The sequence below is a fragment of the Prionailurus bengalensis genome, chromosome C1 (assembly GCF_016509475.1).
Source record: "Prionailurus bengalensis isolate Pbe53 chromosome C1, Fcat_Pben_1.1_paternal_pri, whole genome shotgun sequence".
Taxonomy (NCBI): Eukaryota; Metazoa; Chordata; class Mammalia; order Carnivora; family Felidae; genus Prionailurus; species Prionailurus bengalensis.
In genome coordinates this window covers 160,375,056-160,394,797 of record NC_057345.1, presented here as the reverse complement: position 1 = coordinate 160,394,797, position 19,742 = coordinate 160,375,056, and the positions used below count along the sequence as shown (strand labels likewise).

At 41.1% G+C, this 19,742-nt stretch overlaps 1 protein-coding gene across 1 annotated transcript in view; it reads right to left on the bottom strand.

Moving 5' to 3' along the window:
* Positions 1-17,922: 17,922 nt before the first annotated feature.
* Positions 17,923-19,742, bottom strand: part of GAD1 (glutamate decarboxylase 1) — a 42,358-nt gene continuing 40,538 nt past the window's right edge. Inside the window, 1 exon segment of the mRNA XM_043577016.1 lies at positions 17,923-19,585. Coding sequence (XP_043432951.1) covers positions 19,412-19,585 — 174 coding nt within the window. The 3' untranslated portion in view covers positions 17,923-19,411.

Below are 19,742 nucleotides of genomic sequence, written 5' to 3'. Positions count from 1 at the left end.
ACCCTATTTACAGGGAACTCACACAGTTATTTGTGGTATGCATAATAAAGCAAAACTTACATTGAATGTTAATTTTAATAAAAATCACTTTTGTACCTCATTTTCATTTGAATGGATACCATCTGTTTTAAGGTGCTAGCAGGGAGCAAACTAAAAATGAACTTTGAAAATACAATTATTTGTTGTTTCCACCTTTTCAAACTTTATGCTGAAAGCCCATGAATGAAACAAGAGACTCTGACACAGTATTGGTTCTCCACCATAGGGGGTTATTAAAGACATTAACAGACATTAAAAATATGGAGATATTTTTCCTAAGCATACTTATAAAGCTCTTGGATTTCAGTTTAAGTTTTCAAACTTTTGGGCACTGCCTAAGTGTAGGATCATTTAGTAGCAAGCCCTCGGGCTAGGTTTTGATCACAAGTAGTTTACTTGCGAGGTAACCCCGGGGAAACACCAGTGAGGGAGTGGAGATGTGAGGTCTGGAGGGAAAGTCAGTCAGTAAAGCATACATTACCACTGTGGGCAACTGGTGGTCCATGCCACTGGGGAATCTGGAGATGACGCGAGGGATAAACCTCAGAGTTGTCCCAACCAGGGAGTGAGGAAGTTGTATTTACCCACCAACATGTCCTCATCTGGGAGTGGCTGACGGATGCTTTAGGGGCATGCACTCTCCAGGCTTACTCTGAGAGTAGACAAAGTGGGATCAGCACACCAAGAGTACTTCCTCACTCACATTCTCCAAAGTGCCTCTAACATACATGGCAGACTTTTTACTGAAGATTTGGGGTAATAGAGGGGTTTTATATCTAAATGAGCAGAACAATAATCCAGTGAAGAAATGCACGAAGACATGTCTTCTTTCCAAAGAAGACATCTAGATGGCTAACAAACGCATGAAAAGACGCTCAACATCATTCATCATCAGGGAAAAACAAATCAAAATCACACTGAGATACCACCTCACACCTGTCAGAATGGCTAAAATGAACAACTCAGGAAACAACAGATGTTGTCAAGGATGCAGAGAAAGGGGAACCCTTTTGCACTATTGGTGGGAATGCAAACTGGTACAGCCACTCTAGAAAACAGTATGGCGTTTCTTCAAAAAATTAAAAATAGAACTAGTCTATGACCCAGCAACTGCACTACTAGGTATTTATCCAAAAGATACAAAAATGCTGATTTGAAGGGGCACATGCACCCCAATGTTTATAGCAGCCCTATCAACAATAGCCAAAGTGTGGAAAGAGCCCAAATGTCCATTGACTGATGGATAAAGAATATGATGTGTGTGCGTATATATACACACATAACAGAATATTACTTGGCAATCAAAAAGAATGAAATCTTGCCATTTGCAACAACGTGGATTGAACTAGAATGTATTATGCTAAGTGAAATAAGTCAGTCAGAGAAAGACAAATATATGATTTCACTCATATGTGGAATTTAAGAAACAAAACAGATGAACATAGGGGAAGGGAAGGAAAAATAAGATAAAAACAGAGAGGGAGGCAAACCATAAAAGACTCTTAAATACAGAGAACAAACTGAGGTTTGTTGGAAGGGAGGTGGGTAGGGGGATGGGCTAAGCGGGTAATAGGCATTAGGGAGGACACTTGTTGGGATGAACACTGGGTGTTATATGTAAGTGATGAATCACTGGGTTCTACTCTGGAAACCAATTCTACACTGTATGTTAACTAACTTTAATTTAAATAATTTTGAAAATACATGAATGGAACATTTAAACTAAATATTAAACATTGCTATTTATAAAGGTTCTTGCCATCCCATCCTCCACTATTTGTTATGGGTTGAATTGTGTCTCCCCAAAAAAGATATGTTGGAATCCTAATCTCAGTACCTCAGAACATAATGTCTATACAGAAGAAAACAAGTTAAAACGAGGTCACTAGGATGGGCCCTAATCTAATGCGACAGGATCCTTGTAAGAAAGGGGGCATTTGGACACAGAGACAGACATGTGTGGAGGGACGATGATAAGAAGAGACAGAGGTAGAAGACAGCTATCTGCAAGCCAGAGAGGGCCTGGAACAGATCCTTCCCTCAGAGCCCCTGAGAGGAAACAACCCTACCAACACCTTGATCTTGGACTTCTAGCCTCTAAAGCTGTGAGACAATACATTTCTATTGTTCAAGCTATTCAGTCCATTGTTCTTCACTTCAGCAATCCTAAGAAACTAATATACCATTGTACCAAGATCCCCACTCCACCAATCATGCTCTTTTGCACGACAGGGAAAGATTCAAATTCTCTGTGATTATATTGTGAAAAGCAACTGAATTATCTTTAACTCTTGCTCATTAAGGTTAATCTGCAAGGAGACTAGCTGTTCACGTCCAATCCCATCCATTAGGCTTTATTAAAAAATAATAAAATAAAAAATAAAAGAGCAGTTCTTTCTCCAGCAGTTAACTTATTAACGACCTGGCCTACCAGAGTAAAGATCACATTTTCCAGCTCTCTTGAATCTAGATTTGGCTATATAACTGTGTTCTGGCCAGTGGAATATGAACACAAGTATCTTAGGCTGATTTCCAGGAACGTTTAAAAAAAATGACAGGAGGTATGAGCCCTTTATTCCCTTCTTTATCCTTTCTTGTTGGTTAGACAGCCATAGACAGATGGCTGGACATGGAACTGGGAAGAAGCCTTTCCTTGGGAATGGAGGCCATGCCTTCTAAAATAAGATAGAAGGGTCCTTGATCCCTGACATCTTCATGAAGCAAGCCATGACCCTAGACCTGGGATGGTCATTTTTGGACTTTTACATACAAAAAACCAAACTTCTTTTTAAAGCTGCTCCCTCCTCCTCCCCCATCCACAACTCAACCCAATTCTAACGGATATATTCCTTTAGCTACAGCTCCATCACAAATTAGAAAATTCTTTTAGTGTTTGCCAGTTGATATTTCCAAGAGGAAGGTCTTTCTAGCCTCATGTTTTATGCTTGCAGCAGAGATGGCTGGCTTCCACCAGAGATTTTGTTCCCTCTCCACTGTGTAGAGTCGTGGTTGGGAAGTAGCCTTACAGTCTGGGAATACAGTCAACCTTGCGTGTAGGTGAAACTGTGTGTCACTTATGAACCAAAGCTCTTCAGAAGCACCTGTTCTCACTTCTTCATCCTTTCTTTCCCTGGAAGAGAACTCTAAGGCCATAAGGGGGAGTGGAGTAATTATATGGAAGGAGACTAGGATCCGGAATTACCACGTGGAAAGCTACCTGCCAAATATCGTGTTGAATTATAATGTGAAAAAGAAATAAGCATTTCTTATTAAACACCTGAAATTAAGAGGTTTATCTTTGCCAGCAGTCAGCATCACCCAAATACAAGGCAAATCTGTATATCAGTGTCTCCCTTTCTGAACATGGATTGGCTGCCTGAGGTAGACTGTATAACTGTTCAACAATATCTGGTTCCCCTCCCTGAGGAAGGATTATATTTCCCCTTCATCTTGATCCCAGGCTTGGCCATAGGACTTGCTTTAGCCAGTGAAATGTAAGTAAAAGTGATCTGCTTAATTTCCATGTAGAAGCCTTTAAGAGCCAAAGCATGATTCATCACCAGAAAAGAAGAGGCTAGCAGCTGGCCTGCAAACAGTTCTCCTTCTCCTTGGGATACACACAGGTGGTAGAGAGGATTAAAAGAAAGGAATTACTCTTTGTAAATGTGCTAAGTACACCTCCTGATGACACATAGAGAATCATCACCTATGGAATGCTTTTAGTAGGAGATTTGTCTTGATTGCTTAAGGTAAACAAATCTGAATTGTATGCATTTCTGGGGCATGCATTTTCTGACACTGGAAAACTGTCAATAAACTGTGTAATGATTAGAGTATAAACTGTATACATTTCATAACTGAAAGTCTGCCTTTTTCCAAGTGAAGCCTTCCTTAAAATTTTAAATCTGAACAAGAATGTGTCCTAATACAGAAAGGAAAAACTGCATTGGCATGCCCAAGTTTCTCCAGGTCTCATTTGTATCTTAGGACTGTCTGTATCTTTTGAATAATCAATACATGTTAGTACTGGCTAAGATCAAGGATCCCTGCGAGTCTGATTTGACAATTCAATGTTTTGTGTTATCTCAGCCATATTTTTCCTCTGCTGTAGTGACCAGCAATACTCCAGTAGGGGGCTGCATCTAAAACCTGTCTGGAATGGAAGACAGTTTAGAGAGGAACCCCAACCTGGTATGTCATGGACATGGAGTATGGTCAGGAAATAAACCCAGTTCATCACTCCTCTCTCCACCACAGTCTTCTAAGCCACTAATACTGTGGATATTACTTGTTAAGGCAATACAACCTAACCTATCCTAACTATCCTGGGATCAAGACTCTGCTGTTGGCCAAGTTTTAGGTTGAAATAACATGCTTAGATCATCAGGATATTTTAGGCAGCACAGTCCCTTAGAAGGGGCTATGGGCAGGTAGGTAGAGTGATCATGTTTACTGCCTTACTGACACTTTAGTTCTGACTACCAGCACTCTCCATAGCCCTTAGCAGTAGGATTTAGCAACTGTATTATTTGGGATTCTTTTAATTGTAAATGCCATAAACTCAATTTAAGTGACACTGGCCAACTACCTTCCACCATACACAAATATTAAAATGAATTAAAGGTTTGAATGTAAGACCTGGAACCATTAAACCCCAAGAAAATAACATAGGCAGTCAGCTCTTTGACATAGGTCTTGGCTGGGAGTTTTTGGATTTGATATCAAAAGCAAAGGCAGCAAAAGCAAAAATAAACAAGTGGGACTATATCAAACTAAAAAGCTTCTGCTCAGAAAAGGAAACCATCAATAAAATGAAAAGGTAACCTACCAAGTGGGAGAAAATATTTGGAAATCACACATTTAATAAGAGATTAATATACAAAATATATAAACAACTCATACAGCACAATAGCAATCAGATTTTTTTTAAAATTTTTTTTAACGTTTATTTATTTTTGGGACAGAGAGAGACAGAGCATGAACGGGGGAGCGGCAGAGAGAGAGGAAGACACAGAATCGGAAGCAGGCTCCAGGCTCTGAGCCATCAGCCCAGAGCCCGACGTGGGGCTCGAACTCACGGACCGCGAGATCGTGACCTGAGCCGAAGTTGGACGCCCAACCCACTGAGCCACCCAGGCGCCCCAGCAATCAGATTTAAAAATCAGTTAAGCACCCGACTTCTGCTCAAGTCATGATCTCGTGGTTCGTGAGTTTGAGTTCCACACCTAGCTCTGGGCCACAGCACAGATCGTGCTTGGGATTCTATCTCTCCCTCTCTCTCTGCCCCTCATGCTCTCTCTCTCTCTCAAAAATAAATGAATAAACTTTAAAAAAATAGGCAGAAGATCTGAAGAGATGTTTTTCCAAAGAACACATATAGGTGGCCAACAGGTATATGAAAAGATGCTCAACATCTTGAATCATGAGGGAAATGCAAACCAAAACCACAATGAGGTATCACCTCACACCTGTTAGCATGGCTATTATCAGAAAGATAAGAAACAGCAAGCATTGGCAGGGATGTGGAGAAAAGGGAACCCTAATGCATTGTTGGTGCAGCCACTATGAAAACAGTACAGCGTTTCCTCAAAGCAAAAAAAAATTAAAAGTATAACTACCATATGACCCAGCAAGTCCAACTTTTAGATATTTATACAAAGAAAAATTCAAAAAGACATGTGCATTCCCATGTTCACTGCAGTATTATTTACAATAGCCAAGACATAGAAGCAACCTACAACATGGAAGTATCCATCACTGGATGAATGAATGGATAAGGAAAAGGCAGTATAACTACACATTGGAATTTTATTCAGCCATAAGAAAGAGGTAATCTTGCCATTTGCAATGATATGGATGGGCCTTGAGGGCATTACGCTAAGTGAAGTAAGTCAGACAAAGATAAATACTATACTTACATGTAAAATCTGAAAAACAAGACCCAAGCTCATAAATACAGAGAACAGATTGGTGGCTGTCAGTGGCAGGGCGTGGAGGATGGAAAAAATGGGTAAAAGGATCAAAAGGTACAAGTTTCCAGTTACAAAATATATCAGTCTTGGGATGTAAGGTACAGTATAGTGACTATAGTTAATAATACTGTATTGCATATTTGAAGACTGCTAAGAGAATAAATCTTTAAAGTTCTGATCACAAAAAAATTTTAACCATGTAAGGTAGCAGATATTTAACTAGACTTACTGTGGTGGTTACAAATATATAATATATATAAATGTCAAATCACGGAGTACCTCTGAAACTAATATAATGTTATATGTTGACTATACCTCAACTTAAAAAAATTCAGACTGATTGAAATATTCCTTATGCCCAGACTCCTGTGGTTCCCCCAAATCTTTTCCAGCCCCAGAATGCACCCATATTGAAATAAAATACAGAATGGTCAGCGGACAGTCCCTGCCTAGGATGAATCTCACCACTGTATTTCTGCCAGCTGGTGCCACTGTCTTGAAATAATAATGACCTTCTGAATGTCAGACTTCTGCCTTAAGAGTTCCAACCTACCGCATCAGATGCCCCAGATTCCAGGCCCTCAGCTTGTTGCTAACCACCGACAGCTGTAGACCCCGGACAGTCTTCTGCCTCTTGGGTTCCAGACTCCTGCCTTAAGTCTGGCAGCTGCTGAGTTCCCTGTGTCTATCCCAGCTCTCAGGGGTCCCTGGCACTCCTGGGCCACTTTCCACTAGCCTAAATCAGCTGCTGCCTCTACGCCAATGGATGGCAGCCTTTGAGGGACTAAAACACCATTTACACCCCTGCATTTGGCAGGTGAAGCAAAGTAAATACGAAATATCAAACCTGGGCCAGCCACAGTTGCGTGCTGAGTGTGAACGAGTTGTTTGCCCACTAGGTGGCGTCTATAGAGTCTGAAGACGCAAAGCTTTCCTGTTAAAATAAAAAGCACAAAGGAAGTGTTCTTTTGCTTTTCTCTTTTCCTTTCTATTTATTCCACTCACCATCATCACCACCCCCACGACTTCCAATCCTAAAACTAACATTCAAACAAAGCACCCTTCTACTTCTTCCTCCCTGGAGGATTCCAGCTTCTCTCAGACTCCCCTGACCGGAGTAAGGCAAGAAGGCTGTTCTTTTATCTTAAGTCCCAAACGATTGCCAAACTAGTTTAATTTGCCACTGGGTTGTAATTGGAGCCTGCTGAGCACCAGTAACCCTCACCTCATTCCATTCCTTCCTTTCAGCTGATTTTCTCCAAGGCCCACAACTAAGCTTAGCCAAAGGTTTGTTTTTTTCTCTTTTCTTTTTCTTCTTTCTCCCTTTCTCTGTCTCTCTTTTATGTTTGTTCCATTTTAAATTTACTTTGGAAGGCAGCGCAGTGGCAGAAGAAAATGTCTACTATCCCTTCAGCAGGACTTACCTACAGGGACTATGGGGTGCCTGAGTACTGGTGCAGGCAATGAGCACACTGCCATTCAGCCTGTGAATTTGCTCCCACAAAGCAAAAACTGAAGCTACCCAGATAAAGGACATGGCTCCTCCTGGTTGGAATTTTGTCTCTGGGTTCTTTATAGCAGCTTATTCTCTGTAACCCATTTTCCCAGGCCACATGTGTAAAAACAGGGTCACAGCATTACTAGCAAAACCCAGTATCTTTGGGGCTACCCCTATCTGTTATCAGAGGGAACTCCAGGCCTGCTCAAATTCTTCCTAGTTAGTTCTGAAAGCCCCCACACTCCCCCGAGTGCAGGTAGGGGTGCTGTCCTTCAGGTCCCAGGGGGAACTCACCATTTCCTCCAGCCAGACTGGGGTGCACTCTCCAGGTCTCCTTCCCTCTGTGGCTCTTGCTGTGATACACCAAAGGCCCAAGGAGGCGCTTGCCCAGCCAGCCTTGGCTTGGGATATGCTCTCCTGCATCTGCAGGCCATGGCCACTCCACTAAATCAGGAAAGGACCCTGATGCCGTGGCACATGGAGCCATTTCCTTGATTGGACCCCTTTTGCTCCTTCCTTCCAATGTGTAAGTGCTTAAGAATCTAGTGGAAGTTCTTTGACCTCACCTGCTCACAAAATGGTTGGGCCAGTTTCATGCCCTTTCCTTTGTTTTGGTTCTCCAAAGTCATTTGTGGAAACAGTCCTCTCTCCAGGGCTTTTTTCCCTTGTAGGAAAGGGTAGGGTAGCTTGCCTACTATCAGGGGGTAAGTAAGGTCCTTGGTGCTTAATCTGTTAGTAAATTCACTGTAAGCATTTTTGAACAATCCTAATTCAGCGGAGTAAAACGTGAAACTGTTCTGTTTGTCTTTCACTCTCTGGTCCCAATTGTTGAACCTCTTTTTTCTCACTATGCAATGGACACTTCAGCGACAGCTTACAAGCCATAACTGCCTCATCACTCTCGATTAGTAAATGACAGTCCAGCTTTTTTTTTTTTAACACTAAAAAGGTCACTCTTAATTGTCTTCTAAAAATAACCACTGTTTACAAGTTGGCATATTTTCTCCCAGAGACTTTATTTTACACGGTCGTGTATTTTCAACTAGCGTTCACGACTGAGACACAGGGCAGTTTTAACACCCACAATGAACCCGCAGCAGGCGTCACTACTTCAGCAACCCCTCCACCTGCTTCTCTACACAACATACACTCGCACCCAAATCCAGAGCTGCTGCAGAGAGCGAGACTCCGCGGGGAAGTGCATGTCCCAACTCGGTCTGTGGCCCACCTTACGCGCCGTTGGCGCATGCTCCCTGGCGATTTCTAGAACCTTCCACGCGGTCTCGCTGGGAACGCTATCCCTTGGGAGCACGACAGGGTCCTTCTGCGTACCCACCCCCGAGGCCAGGCCTGGTCCTCTCACACTCCCCTTGCCCCGATTCACCTCACCTCCCGGGCTTCAGAGGCTCATCAGGCAGCCCAGGTCCAGCTCTTCAGTCCACTTCCCGTCTCACCAGACTTTGTGTGGGGAGGGACCTGACGTGGCAGGGGCGGGACCGTGAGCCGAGTCACTCTTCTGGGATGCCTCCTCCCCCTCGACTGCCAGGCTCCATCTTCTCTGGGGGTGTTGGGCCCCAAAGCACAGCCCTGACAAAGTCCTTCTGTCCCCTCTGGGGAGGTGGTGGGGTCAGAAGTCTTGTTTGAGGCCGCGGCTAGTGTTAGAAGGGCCACTTCTACCACCTCTGTGTAAGCTGTGAGCAGGGGAGTGACTTCATGGTGGTCAGTTCTCTTTAGAATGCGGTCTTACTGCTTCTTGACTCTGTAGTTGGATCTAAACACGGATTGGGAGACAAATTGAAAAACCTCACTCAGAAGCCTACTACAGAGTACAAGACCATCCCTCATGCCTTCTTTCCTTTCCCTCAACACACACATGCTTTGAGGACCAGGAGCACAGGCAAAGTCTGAAACCACTCACCCAGCCACATCCTCCTGCCATTTGGTGTGCCTGTTGTTCCTCCGTTCATGCCTGCTGGAGTGACCCGAGGAGCATCCTGATGGCCAAGTAGTCCTGGCATTGGAGCAGAAGCACCTGCCGCGCTGGCAGCAGATAGCCCTGTCCTTTTTCACCCTTTTCTCTTCCCTTGAGTCTTGAAATGTATTTATGACTGGGAAGAAATACCCTTGAAAGTTAACCACTTTGAAGCCATCATCATTAGAGTCTTTGTTGAAGCCAAACTTAATCCAATAATGTGAGATCCAGACATAAGGCATGGCCTTTTCCCTGACATCCTCCTGCGGATCCCATTCTGTTATGTGGCTACAAAGTCATGCCAGCTTATGTTGTAAATGACTCACAGTATGTAGTGAAACAACTTCTCAGCACCTCCTCGTCAGATTTCTGATAGTAGTTCTTAAGAATAATCAAAGGTCTCCCTCTTCAAAAATTAATCTGTTAATAAGACATTTCTTTGTTGAATTTAAGAGATTCCGTTCATACCAAATTATTGTTCTTGGACCACTAACTGTCTTTTCTCCTCAGATGAAGTTTTTGTCAGGAGGTACCTTGGTCCCTAATCCACATTTAACTCATGGTGGATCCAACCCATAGACGGATGTCCCCAAGATGTCTGTGTCCTTATCCCTCAACTGTGGAATATGTTACCTTACGTGGTAAAAGGGAGTTTGCAGATGCGATTAGATTATGGAGTTTGAGATGAGGAGATTATCCTGGGTTATTTAGGTGGGTCCGATGTAATCACAAGCATTCTTGTAATGGAAAGAAGGAGGCAGGACAGTCAAAGATGAAGATGTGTAGCAGGGCCATGAGCCAAGGAATTCAGACAGCCTCTAAAAACTGGAAAAGGTTGGGGCACCTGGGTGGCTCAGTCGGTTGAGCAGCCGACTTCGGCTCAGGTCACGATCTCGCGGTCCGTGAGTTCGAGCCCCACGTCGGGCTCTGTGCTGATAGCTCAGAGCCTGGAGCCTGTTTTACATTCTGTGTCTCCCTCTCTCTGACCCTCCCCTGTTCATGTTCTGTCTCTCTCTGGCTCAAAAATAAACATTAAAAAAAATTAAAAAAAAAAACTGGAAAAGGCAAGGAAACAGTCTCCCCTAGAGCATCCAGAAGGAATTCACCTCTACCTGCAGGATTGTAAGAACGTAAATTTACGTTGTTTTAAGTTACTACATTTGTAGTAGTTACAGCAAGAAGAGGAAACTAATATAGCCCTTTGGACAAACTCAGCCTTAGTAAAGAATCTTAGGGTGAACATAGGGTAGGCTTTCAAAGTGGGGCCCCCGTTCCATCTGTTATGTAAAGGCCAAGATTCCTCGGGCTTCTCACATGTTGCTTTACTCATAGAATCCTTATTGTCTGGGGCTTCATGACGTCACTTCAGAAATCTCCTCAGCCTGTCTAGGGTCAAGTGTCCATCCCTATGTTCTAGGGGATGGAATGCCCTGATATGCCATATCTCATATCTGAGTCAGGCGATCTCTGGAATCAGGGAATGGTCTCATCCCTTCAAATTACACTGTCAAAGGAAAATTAGAGTGATGTGATCAGAAAAAAAAAAAAAAAAAAACAGAGGCCAGGCAAACATAAAACACAGATGTTGATTATGGAGGCTGAGGAAATCAGGAGACGTTTTGAAAGTGGTTTTATTGGAATACTAAAGCAACCTTGTATTATAAACCTTGTATTCTGCAGCTCAGAATATAGCGAGATCCCTTTTGTTGCTTTACATCATTTGGTCAGATTAAAGGATTTTAAGATTCTTGCAGGTAAATCTGATGCATGTATCTGACTTCCTGTATCTGTAAGAGATAACAGAGTCCCCATAATGCCTAGGAGCAGGGCCCCTTGATGTGACTGAAACATTTCCTGTCTAACAAAGTCTGCCTTATCTAATAGTTACCCTTTCCAGCTTCAAGCAGCAAATCACTTGGATCATGTGCTTTTAAGCCAGCCTCACAAATGATGTCCAGGAAGTAAAGTTAGCCCATTCTCAGACAGGGGCTATTAAAAGGCTTCAATAAAGAAAAGTTCAAATGCATGCAGATCAAGGAAAAAGAAAATTACCCAAATGGAAGGTCTGAGATGGAAGAAGGTATCATGCATAAATAGAGTGGTAAATATGTGTATATAACTAAGCAAAAATCTATCGAATAAAACTACTAATATACAGACTGTACTGTTAAAAAAGAGAGACCTAAGATACTAACAATGGCATATATATTGGGAGGATGATGATCAGAGTAAAAGTATTCTAATGCTCTTATATGATTCATGAGGAGTAAAATTATTAACTTTTCAAATGGTAACGTTCAGGGTAAGCAATAAAAAACCCATAAAAACTGGGTAACTTATGAGCAGTTCTACTCTCATAAATAAATGACTCTATCAGATAGATAAGGAGAGATAGGAGCCTCTTTTAATTAAAATTTTTTTTAATATTTATTCATTTATTTAGAGACTGAGAGAGGAAGGGGCAGAGAAAGCAGGAGAGAGGCCAAGCAAGCTCCACGAGTGTGGAGACTTACACGGAGCTTGATTCCATGACCCACAGATCATGACCTGAACCAAAACCAAGAATCGGAGGCTTAATCGACTGAGCCACACAAGCCCCTGAAGCCGGAGCCTCTTTATATCCATTTTATATTACTTGTTCTACTTCACCAGGACACCATGGTGCTGTGACTCTGGGTGTTTGTTTTAATGTTTGGTTTTTTTCTTTTTGAAAGAGAGAGAGCAAGCACACACATATAAGCAGGGAGGGGCAGAGAGAGAGGGAAAGAGAGAATCCCAAGTAGGCTCCGTGTTTTCGCAGGGAGCCTGATACAGGGCTTAAACCCACAAACTGTGAGATCATGACCTGAGCCGAAATCAAGAGTTGAGGCCCAACTGACTGAGCCACCCACGCAGGCACCCCTCTGGGTGTTTTCTAACAACATGACAAGGAAGACTTCTTCCCTCTTCCTATCAAAGAGAGAATGATTTTGGGAGGGGAATAGTGGACCAAAAAAAAACAAAAAAACAAAAAAACAAAAAACAATTTTCATTTGTGCTGTGAAATGTGAAAATAAAATTGTCAACTGTTTTAGTTTAAAAAAAAAAGACATGGAAAACAAATTGTTTATGAGTAATGCCACATTAATTACACATTTATTTATTATAGAAAACTCTTAGCAAACTAGGAATAAAAAGAAATGTCTTTAACCCAATAAAGGGCATCTATGAAAAAACCTAAAGGAAACAAAACTGAATGGTGACCAATGAAAGCATTCCCTCTAACATCAGGATTAAGGCAAGGGTGCCCATTACCAACCCTTCTTTTCTGCTTTGTACTGTGTATCCTGGCCAGTGCAGCATATCAAGGAAAGGGGGTATAAGGATCAGAAAGGAATAAACAAAGCTGTCATTATGCATAGATGGTATATTTCTCAATTTGGAAAACACTAAAGAACTAAAGTTATTTGAGCTTTAGCAAGCTTTCTGGTTACAAAATCATTACCCCAAAGACAATTGCATTTTCATACATCAGCAACAATTAGTTAGAGAATGTAATTTTTAAAAAATGCCATTTTGGGGTGAAATAGATCAGCGGGTTAAGAATACACTTATCATTATGAGCACTGAGTAACATAAAATCATTAAGTCATATATTGTACACCTGAAACTAATATAATACTGTATGTTAATTATACTCCAACAAAAAAAAAGATGCCATTTACAATAACAACACTATAAAGCACCTAGGAATAAATCTATCAAAAATCGTGCATGTCCATTATAAAACTTCATTGAAAGACACTGAAGATGACCTAGTTAAATGGAGATATGTATTACGCTTATGGTTACTATATTCAATATTGAAAATATGCTGATGTTCTTCAAACTGATCCACAGATTCCATAAAGTTCCAATAGGGTTTTTTTTTTTGGGGGGGGGGATCTTGATGAATTGATTCTAAAATTATATGGAAATTTATATGAAAGAGTAAAGGGCTAATAATAGCTCTCACTCTTGAAGAAGAACCAGATACAAAAAAAATGAATAAATAAGTTCAAGACAAATTAAAGACTTAAATGTGAAATAAAATGATAATACTTAGAAGCCAATGAACATACAAAAATATCTTTGTGACTTTAGGTTAGGGAAGAATTTCTTAAGACACAAAAAATGCAGAAAATGTAAAGATAAGTACTGATGAATTCTACTACATTAAATTTAAGAACTTAGGTATCTCAAAAAAGACCATTAATCAGATGAAAAGGCAAGCTCCAAATTAGGAGAAGCTATTTGCCAAACATATAATCAAAAAGAATTAGTTACTTGGAATGTATAAAGAACTTGTAAATATCATAAGAAAAAGACAAACAACTCAATTGAAAATTGACAAAGGGCATGATTTAGGCATTTCATAGAAGGGAGAACACAAATAATTCATAAAAATGTGAATAGATGCCTCATTTTTAATCAGAGTAAGACAGATACCACAAGATACTACTTCATACTCACCAGACTGGCAAAAATATTAAGGCAAATGATGGTGAGGTTATGGAAAAATATGCACTTCTGGTTGATGCGCAACTTGGTATGACCACTCTGCTTTACTCAGTAAAGTTCAGCAACGTGAACCAGAAATTTCACTTCTTGGCATAAGCCTTAGAATTTTTTTTTTTTTAACATGTGCACCAGCCAACAAGTACAAGAATGCTCATAGCAACATTGGCCCTAAAGGCAGGAAACTGGAAAAAAATTCATATATCCGCCCCTGATCAAATGGATAAACGAACTGCAGTATATTCATACAATAGAATAGTCATAAAAGTGGATGAATCCCAGCTGGAACCATCATCAAAGGTAAATCTCAACAACATGAAGCTACCATGTAAGGCTGTGTTTGCAAGCTGTGGCCATGGGTTCAGTAGGCACGGAAATTTATTCCATGCTCTATGTGCCAAGCTTTACACTAGCACAGGGATGCCTGTCCCTGAAGGGAGGAGCGGTGCCTTTTTAATTTCTTTAACTGTACAAAGACCCCCTATAGGTTAGCTCTGGTCCTACAAAATCATAACGTTGAATAGAAAGACAAATCATAGAATTACATATATTCGGTATTACTCTATTTCTATAAAGTACAAAACCCGGTAAAACTAAACAATAATGACTCATACATGTGGTAAAACTACATAGAAAAACAAGGGAGTGATTAACATAAAATTCAGAATAGTGATTATTTCTGGGGCGCCTGGGTGGCTCAGTTGGTTAAGCATCCAACTTCGGCTCGGGTCACGATCTCACTGCTTGTGAGTTCAAGCCCCGCATTGGCTCTGTGCTGGCAGCTCAGAGCCTAGAACCTGCTTCAGATTCTGTCTCCATCTCTCTGCCCCTCCCCTGCTCGCTCTCTGTCTCTCTGTCTCTCTCAAATATAAAATAAAAAAAAAAAACATAAAAAAAAAAGAATAGCAATTATTTCTCAGGAAAGAGGAAACATCCAGGTAAGAAGGGTTCACGATGGGTTGGACAGCTCTAAGGTACTGATAATGTTTTATTTCTTTGGCTGAGAAGTGGGTACTTAAGTATTCTGTTATTATTTATCCTTTACTTGCCTGTTTAAAAGAAAAGTAAAAACAAAAAACCACACCAAAACCCTCCTTATATATTCCACATACTGATTTTTTTAAGCTTATTTGAGAGAGAGAAAGGGAGAGAGTGTATGCATGTGTGGATCAGGAGCAGGATGGAGGGGGAGAGAGAGAGAGAGAGAGAGAATCCCAAGTAGGTTCCATGCTCAGGGCAGAGCCTGAAGTGGAGCGCAACCCCATAAATCAGAAGATCATGACTTAAGCCAAAATCAAGAGTCAAATGCTCAGCAGACTGAGCCACGCAGGGGCCCCCCACATACTGATTATAAATAAAAGGGACACCACCCAAGAGTACGGCATGAGGAGAAGGGCTCCCAACAAATGGTTTGGACAGGGTAGATTGTCAAGAGGGCCAGCGCTGAGCATGAGTCCTAAGTGGTCTCAGGAGGAAAGACCTTGACTTCATCAAAAGTGTTTAATAAAAAAGCAAATGAAAATCACAGCAAGATACCACTATTAGTTCAAAAACGTATGTCTATATAAAAACTTGCACACAAATGTTCCTAATAGTATCATTTACAATGACCAAGAAAGTGGAAATAACCCCAATGCCCATTAACTGATGAATAGATAAATAAAATGGAGTATAGGGGCACCTGGGTGGCTCAGGCGGTTAAGCATCCAACTTCGGCTCAGGGGCTCAGATCATGATCTCAGGGTTTAGGAGTTCGAGCCCTGCCTCAGGCTCTGCGAAGACGTTGCAGAGCCTGCTTGGGATTCTCTCACTCCCTGTCTTTCTGCTCCTCCCTTACTTGCGTGTGCTCTCTCTCTCTCTCAAAATATATAAATAAACTTAAAAAACATGTAGTATATCTCTACATGGAATATTATTCAGCAATGAAGGGAATGAAGTAGTGATAAATGCTACAGCATGGATGAGCCTTGAAAACACGCTAAGTGAAAGAAGTCAGTCACAAAAGACCACCTTCGTGTGATTTCATTTATATGAAGTGTCTAGAAAAGGCAAATCTGTAGACAGAAAGTAGATTAGTGGTTTCCAGGGGCTAGAGGGAATATTTGTGTGGGAATGAGGAATGACTGCTAATGGGTACAAGGCTTCTTTTTGGGATGATAGAAATGTTCTAAAATTGATTGTGATAATGGATATAGAGCTCTGGGAATATTCTACAAGCCAGGAAGTTATCACTTTAAAGGGGTGAATTATATGGTTATGTAAATTATATCTCAATAAAGCCATAACCAAAAAAAAAGAAAGACTAAAATTTGTCAAAATTTATAAGAACAACTGTCAGCGAAAATACAGAGCAACTGGAAAATTGGTACATTGCTGGTGAGAATGCCAAACAGTACAGCCACTTTGGAAAACAGTAGACCAGTTTCTCGTAAAGTTAAACACACTCTTACCATATGATCTAACAATTCTATATCGAGGCATTTACCCAAGTGAAACGAAAACCTATGTTCACACACACGTCTGCAGACTAACATTTAGAGCGACTTTATTTTAATCGCCGCAAAGTGCAAACAACCCAAATTTCCCTCTGTGAGGAAATGGATAAACACACTGGCACATCCATACAAATGGAACACTATGCAGGAATAAAAGGAATTAACAACTGATACAGACAAAACATGGATGGATTCAAATGCATTGTGTTAAGTGAAAGGAACCAGACTCAAAAGGCTACATATTATATGATTCCATTTACGTGCTGGGAAAGGCAAAACCCTAGGGACAGAAAACAAACCAGAAGTTGCCAGGAATTAGGGATTGGGAGAGGTGGTGCGTACAAAGGGACGTGGGGCAATTTATCGTAGTGGTAGTTATGTGACTGAATGGGTTTGTCAGAACTCGCAGAACACTATACACAGTACGCTATAAAGAACGAATTTTATTGTATCTTTGACTTTGCCTTAATTAAAAAAAAATCCCCATTCCACCCCCTCCCTACCTCATGGTCCCATGAGAAAAAAACTCTCATGGAGCAGAGGCCCTGATGCTAGATGAGAATTTATCAGCTACCTAAAATTGTGCCTCTGTTACTTTAATCCCTCTGCCTCTAGGGGAAACGCAGCAGCTAGGGAGCAGAGATGAGCTGAAAGAGTAAAAAGAGAAGCTGACCTTATCTGAACACCAGCCCCTCTCCCCATGCCACTACGGGACTGCAGCCTAAAACACTGTCAGGCCGAGGGAGGGTCTCTGTTGTATAAAAACGTGAAGTCTTACTACAATGAGCTGGACATTTGGTTGCTAAGATGAAACTGTTCTTATAACTGAGAGGCCAGCAAAGCTTTGGGATTGACCTGAATTCAAACAGGGGCGTGGAAAGAATCACACCACAGAGAGGATTTGAAGGAACAGTGGCAGATAGAATAAAGTGACTGTGATCATCTCCCCGTGGGACTCTGTTTACTACAACAGTTACATGTGAAGTCAGGATGCTCATTACAAAGGACTTTTATCTAACCCGTGTGTGTGCTGAATAGAGAACTCCTTGTATTCCAAATGAGTGAAATAGTATTATTATAGCTAAATAGAATGTTGTAGAAAATGGGCCCTATTTCCTAACAATCCAGCACCAAAACGTATTTCCTGAGAAAGTGAATTGGGCCCGCTGCTCAAGCATAAGCAGCAGTGAGGCACGATTCTGTGATCTTAGAAGTATCCAGATACCACAGATGCCAAATGCTGTAAGACCCCTACTAGAAGGAAACTTTGTCTGCCACGCACTCTACTGTAACCCCGGTGCCTAGAATGGTGGCTGTGACAGAGGAAGAAAACATGTGTCGAATGACTGCATGAATGGAACTCCAAGATGCACATAGGAAAAAGAGAAACAGGGATGGCTTTTCTTTCTCTAGGCTTGAATTGCAAATTTTATTTAATTACAGTCATAATGATTGTACAGATCAGGGGGTCGGGCACCTATGACAGTGGGTTGAGTCCCAATACCCTTAAGAAGGTTACTGACCGTCACCTAAAGTCAGCTGGTGGGAAGGGGATGGGCTGTGGTGACCCGTAACCATCACTGGAAAGCTCTGGGTATCAAACACAAACTAGGAGAAAATTTTGTTCCAATTCTCCATGGAGAATATTTTTATTTGTTTATATTCTTCTTGCATACTCTAAAACGCACAGTGTGAATTTCCTTTCCTCAAAAACAGTTGTGAGCCTGGTCAGTTTATCGGAGCTCTTCAGAAGGTCTTCGGAAACGTTGCCTTAGGTTTGAGCTAAGCGAGTCACAGAGATTGGTCATGAACTACTACAAAATTACAGGAGATCTAGTTATAATCCAACAGTTACTAGAAAAGCGTTGAGAACACCAGACACACAGCCAGACGGAGAGAGTAATAGAAGACCAGATGCTATTTAAGTAATGGGATTTCCGTATAGATGATTCTATGTACAGTATCAGAATTCTCTTACAGACAGTAAACTTAGGCTTCAATCATTATTTTAAGGGCACTCTAATATAAATACAAGTCTCACTAATTTTAATCTTTTTTCTTTGGCTCACAAATGCACGAAAATACCATAAACAGTTTTCTGAACTTACTGCATTAATATATAAATAAGATACATTACAAATGGGAAGAAAATACAAGATGCCTCTTTAACATGGTAAATCTCTGAATATAAATAAGCAATTATTTCATTTACCTACAATTTAAACAGTCATTGAAACCATTACATGTGTTCTTCCCCTACCCCCCAAAGGTCAGACAACAGAAATATACACAATCTACACAAATTAGTCTCTAAAAATACAGCAACAGTACACCTGTAACAATGACTCTGCTACAATTTTCCCCTCACAGGATACTAATGGGGAGGGTGTGACTCTTGTCATCTAGTGGTACTTTGTCTCATCTGTCATCACTTTAGTTAGGAGAAACACTGACAACAAAGTCAACTCTCACCAACAGTATGTCCCTTGGTCCCTATGACACAACATGTTGAAAAACATCTTTCCCTGGGGTTGTTGGGCAAGCAGGTTTGCAGCATGTTTGGCCCCTCAGTAGCTGCTGAAGGTAAAGTTAATTCTCTTGGAGGGGGACACATGCTGTGATCTATCACCAAGCCACACTCACTATACATACATATACATATACAGAGAGAGGTATATATAACTGTACATATATACTGTGTTCCTAATGTGCAACTTTTTAAAAAGAACATTATTTCCTACATACTAGAACAAGCTTAAGTAATGTTTAAACAGTAGTCTTCAAGATATTATATTTTCCCTCAGTGAAATAGCCTATGTGTTTTGGCAATTTATAGAGGTTATTCTAGAATGCCAGAAGGAAAGGGGATTCCCATGAACTCATGTTCTATGGAGGGCAATTACAGATCCTGGCCCAGTCTTTCTATCTCCTCGATGAGGAAGTCAATATCGGACTGTGTAGCAGCTGGGTTCGAGATGACCATCCGGAAAAAGTTGGCCTTGTCCCCCTGGGGCTGGTAGCCAACCATGGTCGTGCCAGACTCCATCATCAGGGCTTTGATTTTGGGGGCCACCTTGTGACGGAAAACACGAAACCAAACTCAAGACCAATATTAACACAACTCTCTTAATGCAAACCATTTCCTAGTTGAAAAAAAGAGCAATATACGTTTTGCTATTTGCATTTGTACTGGCATAAAAGCAAATATTTTATATTCTAGTTTCTTCAGT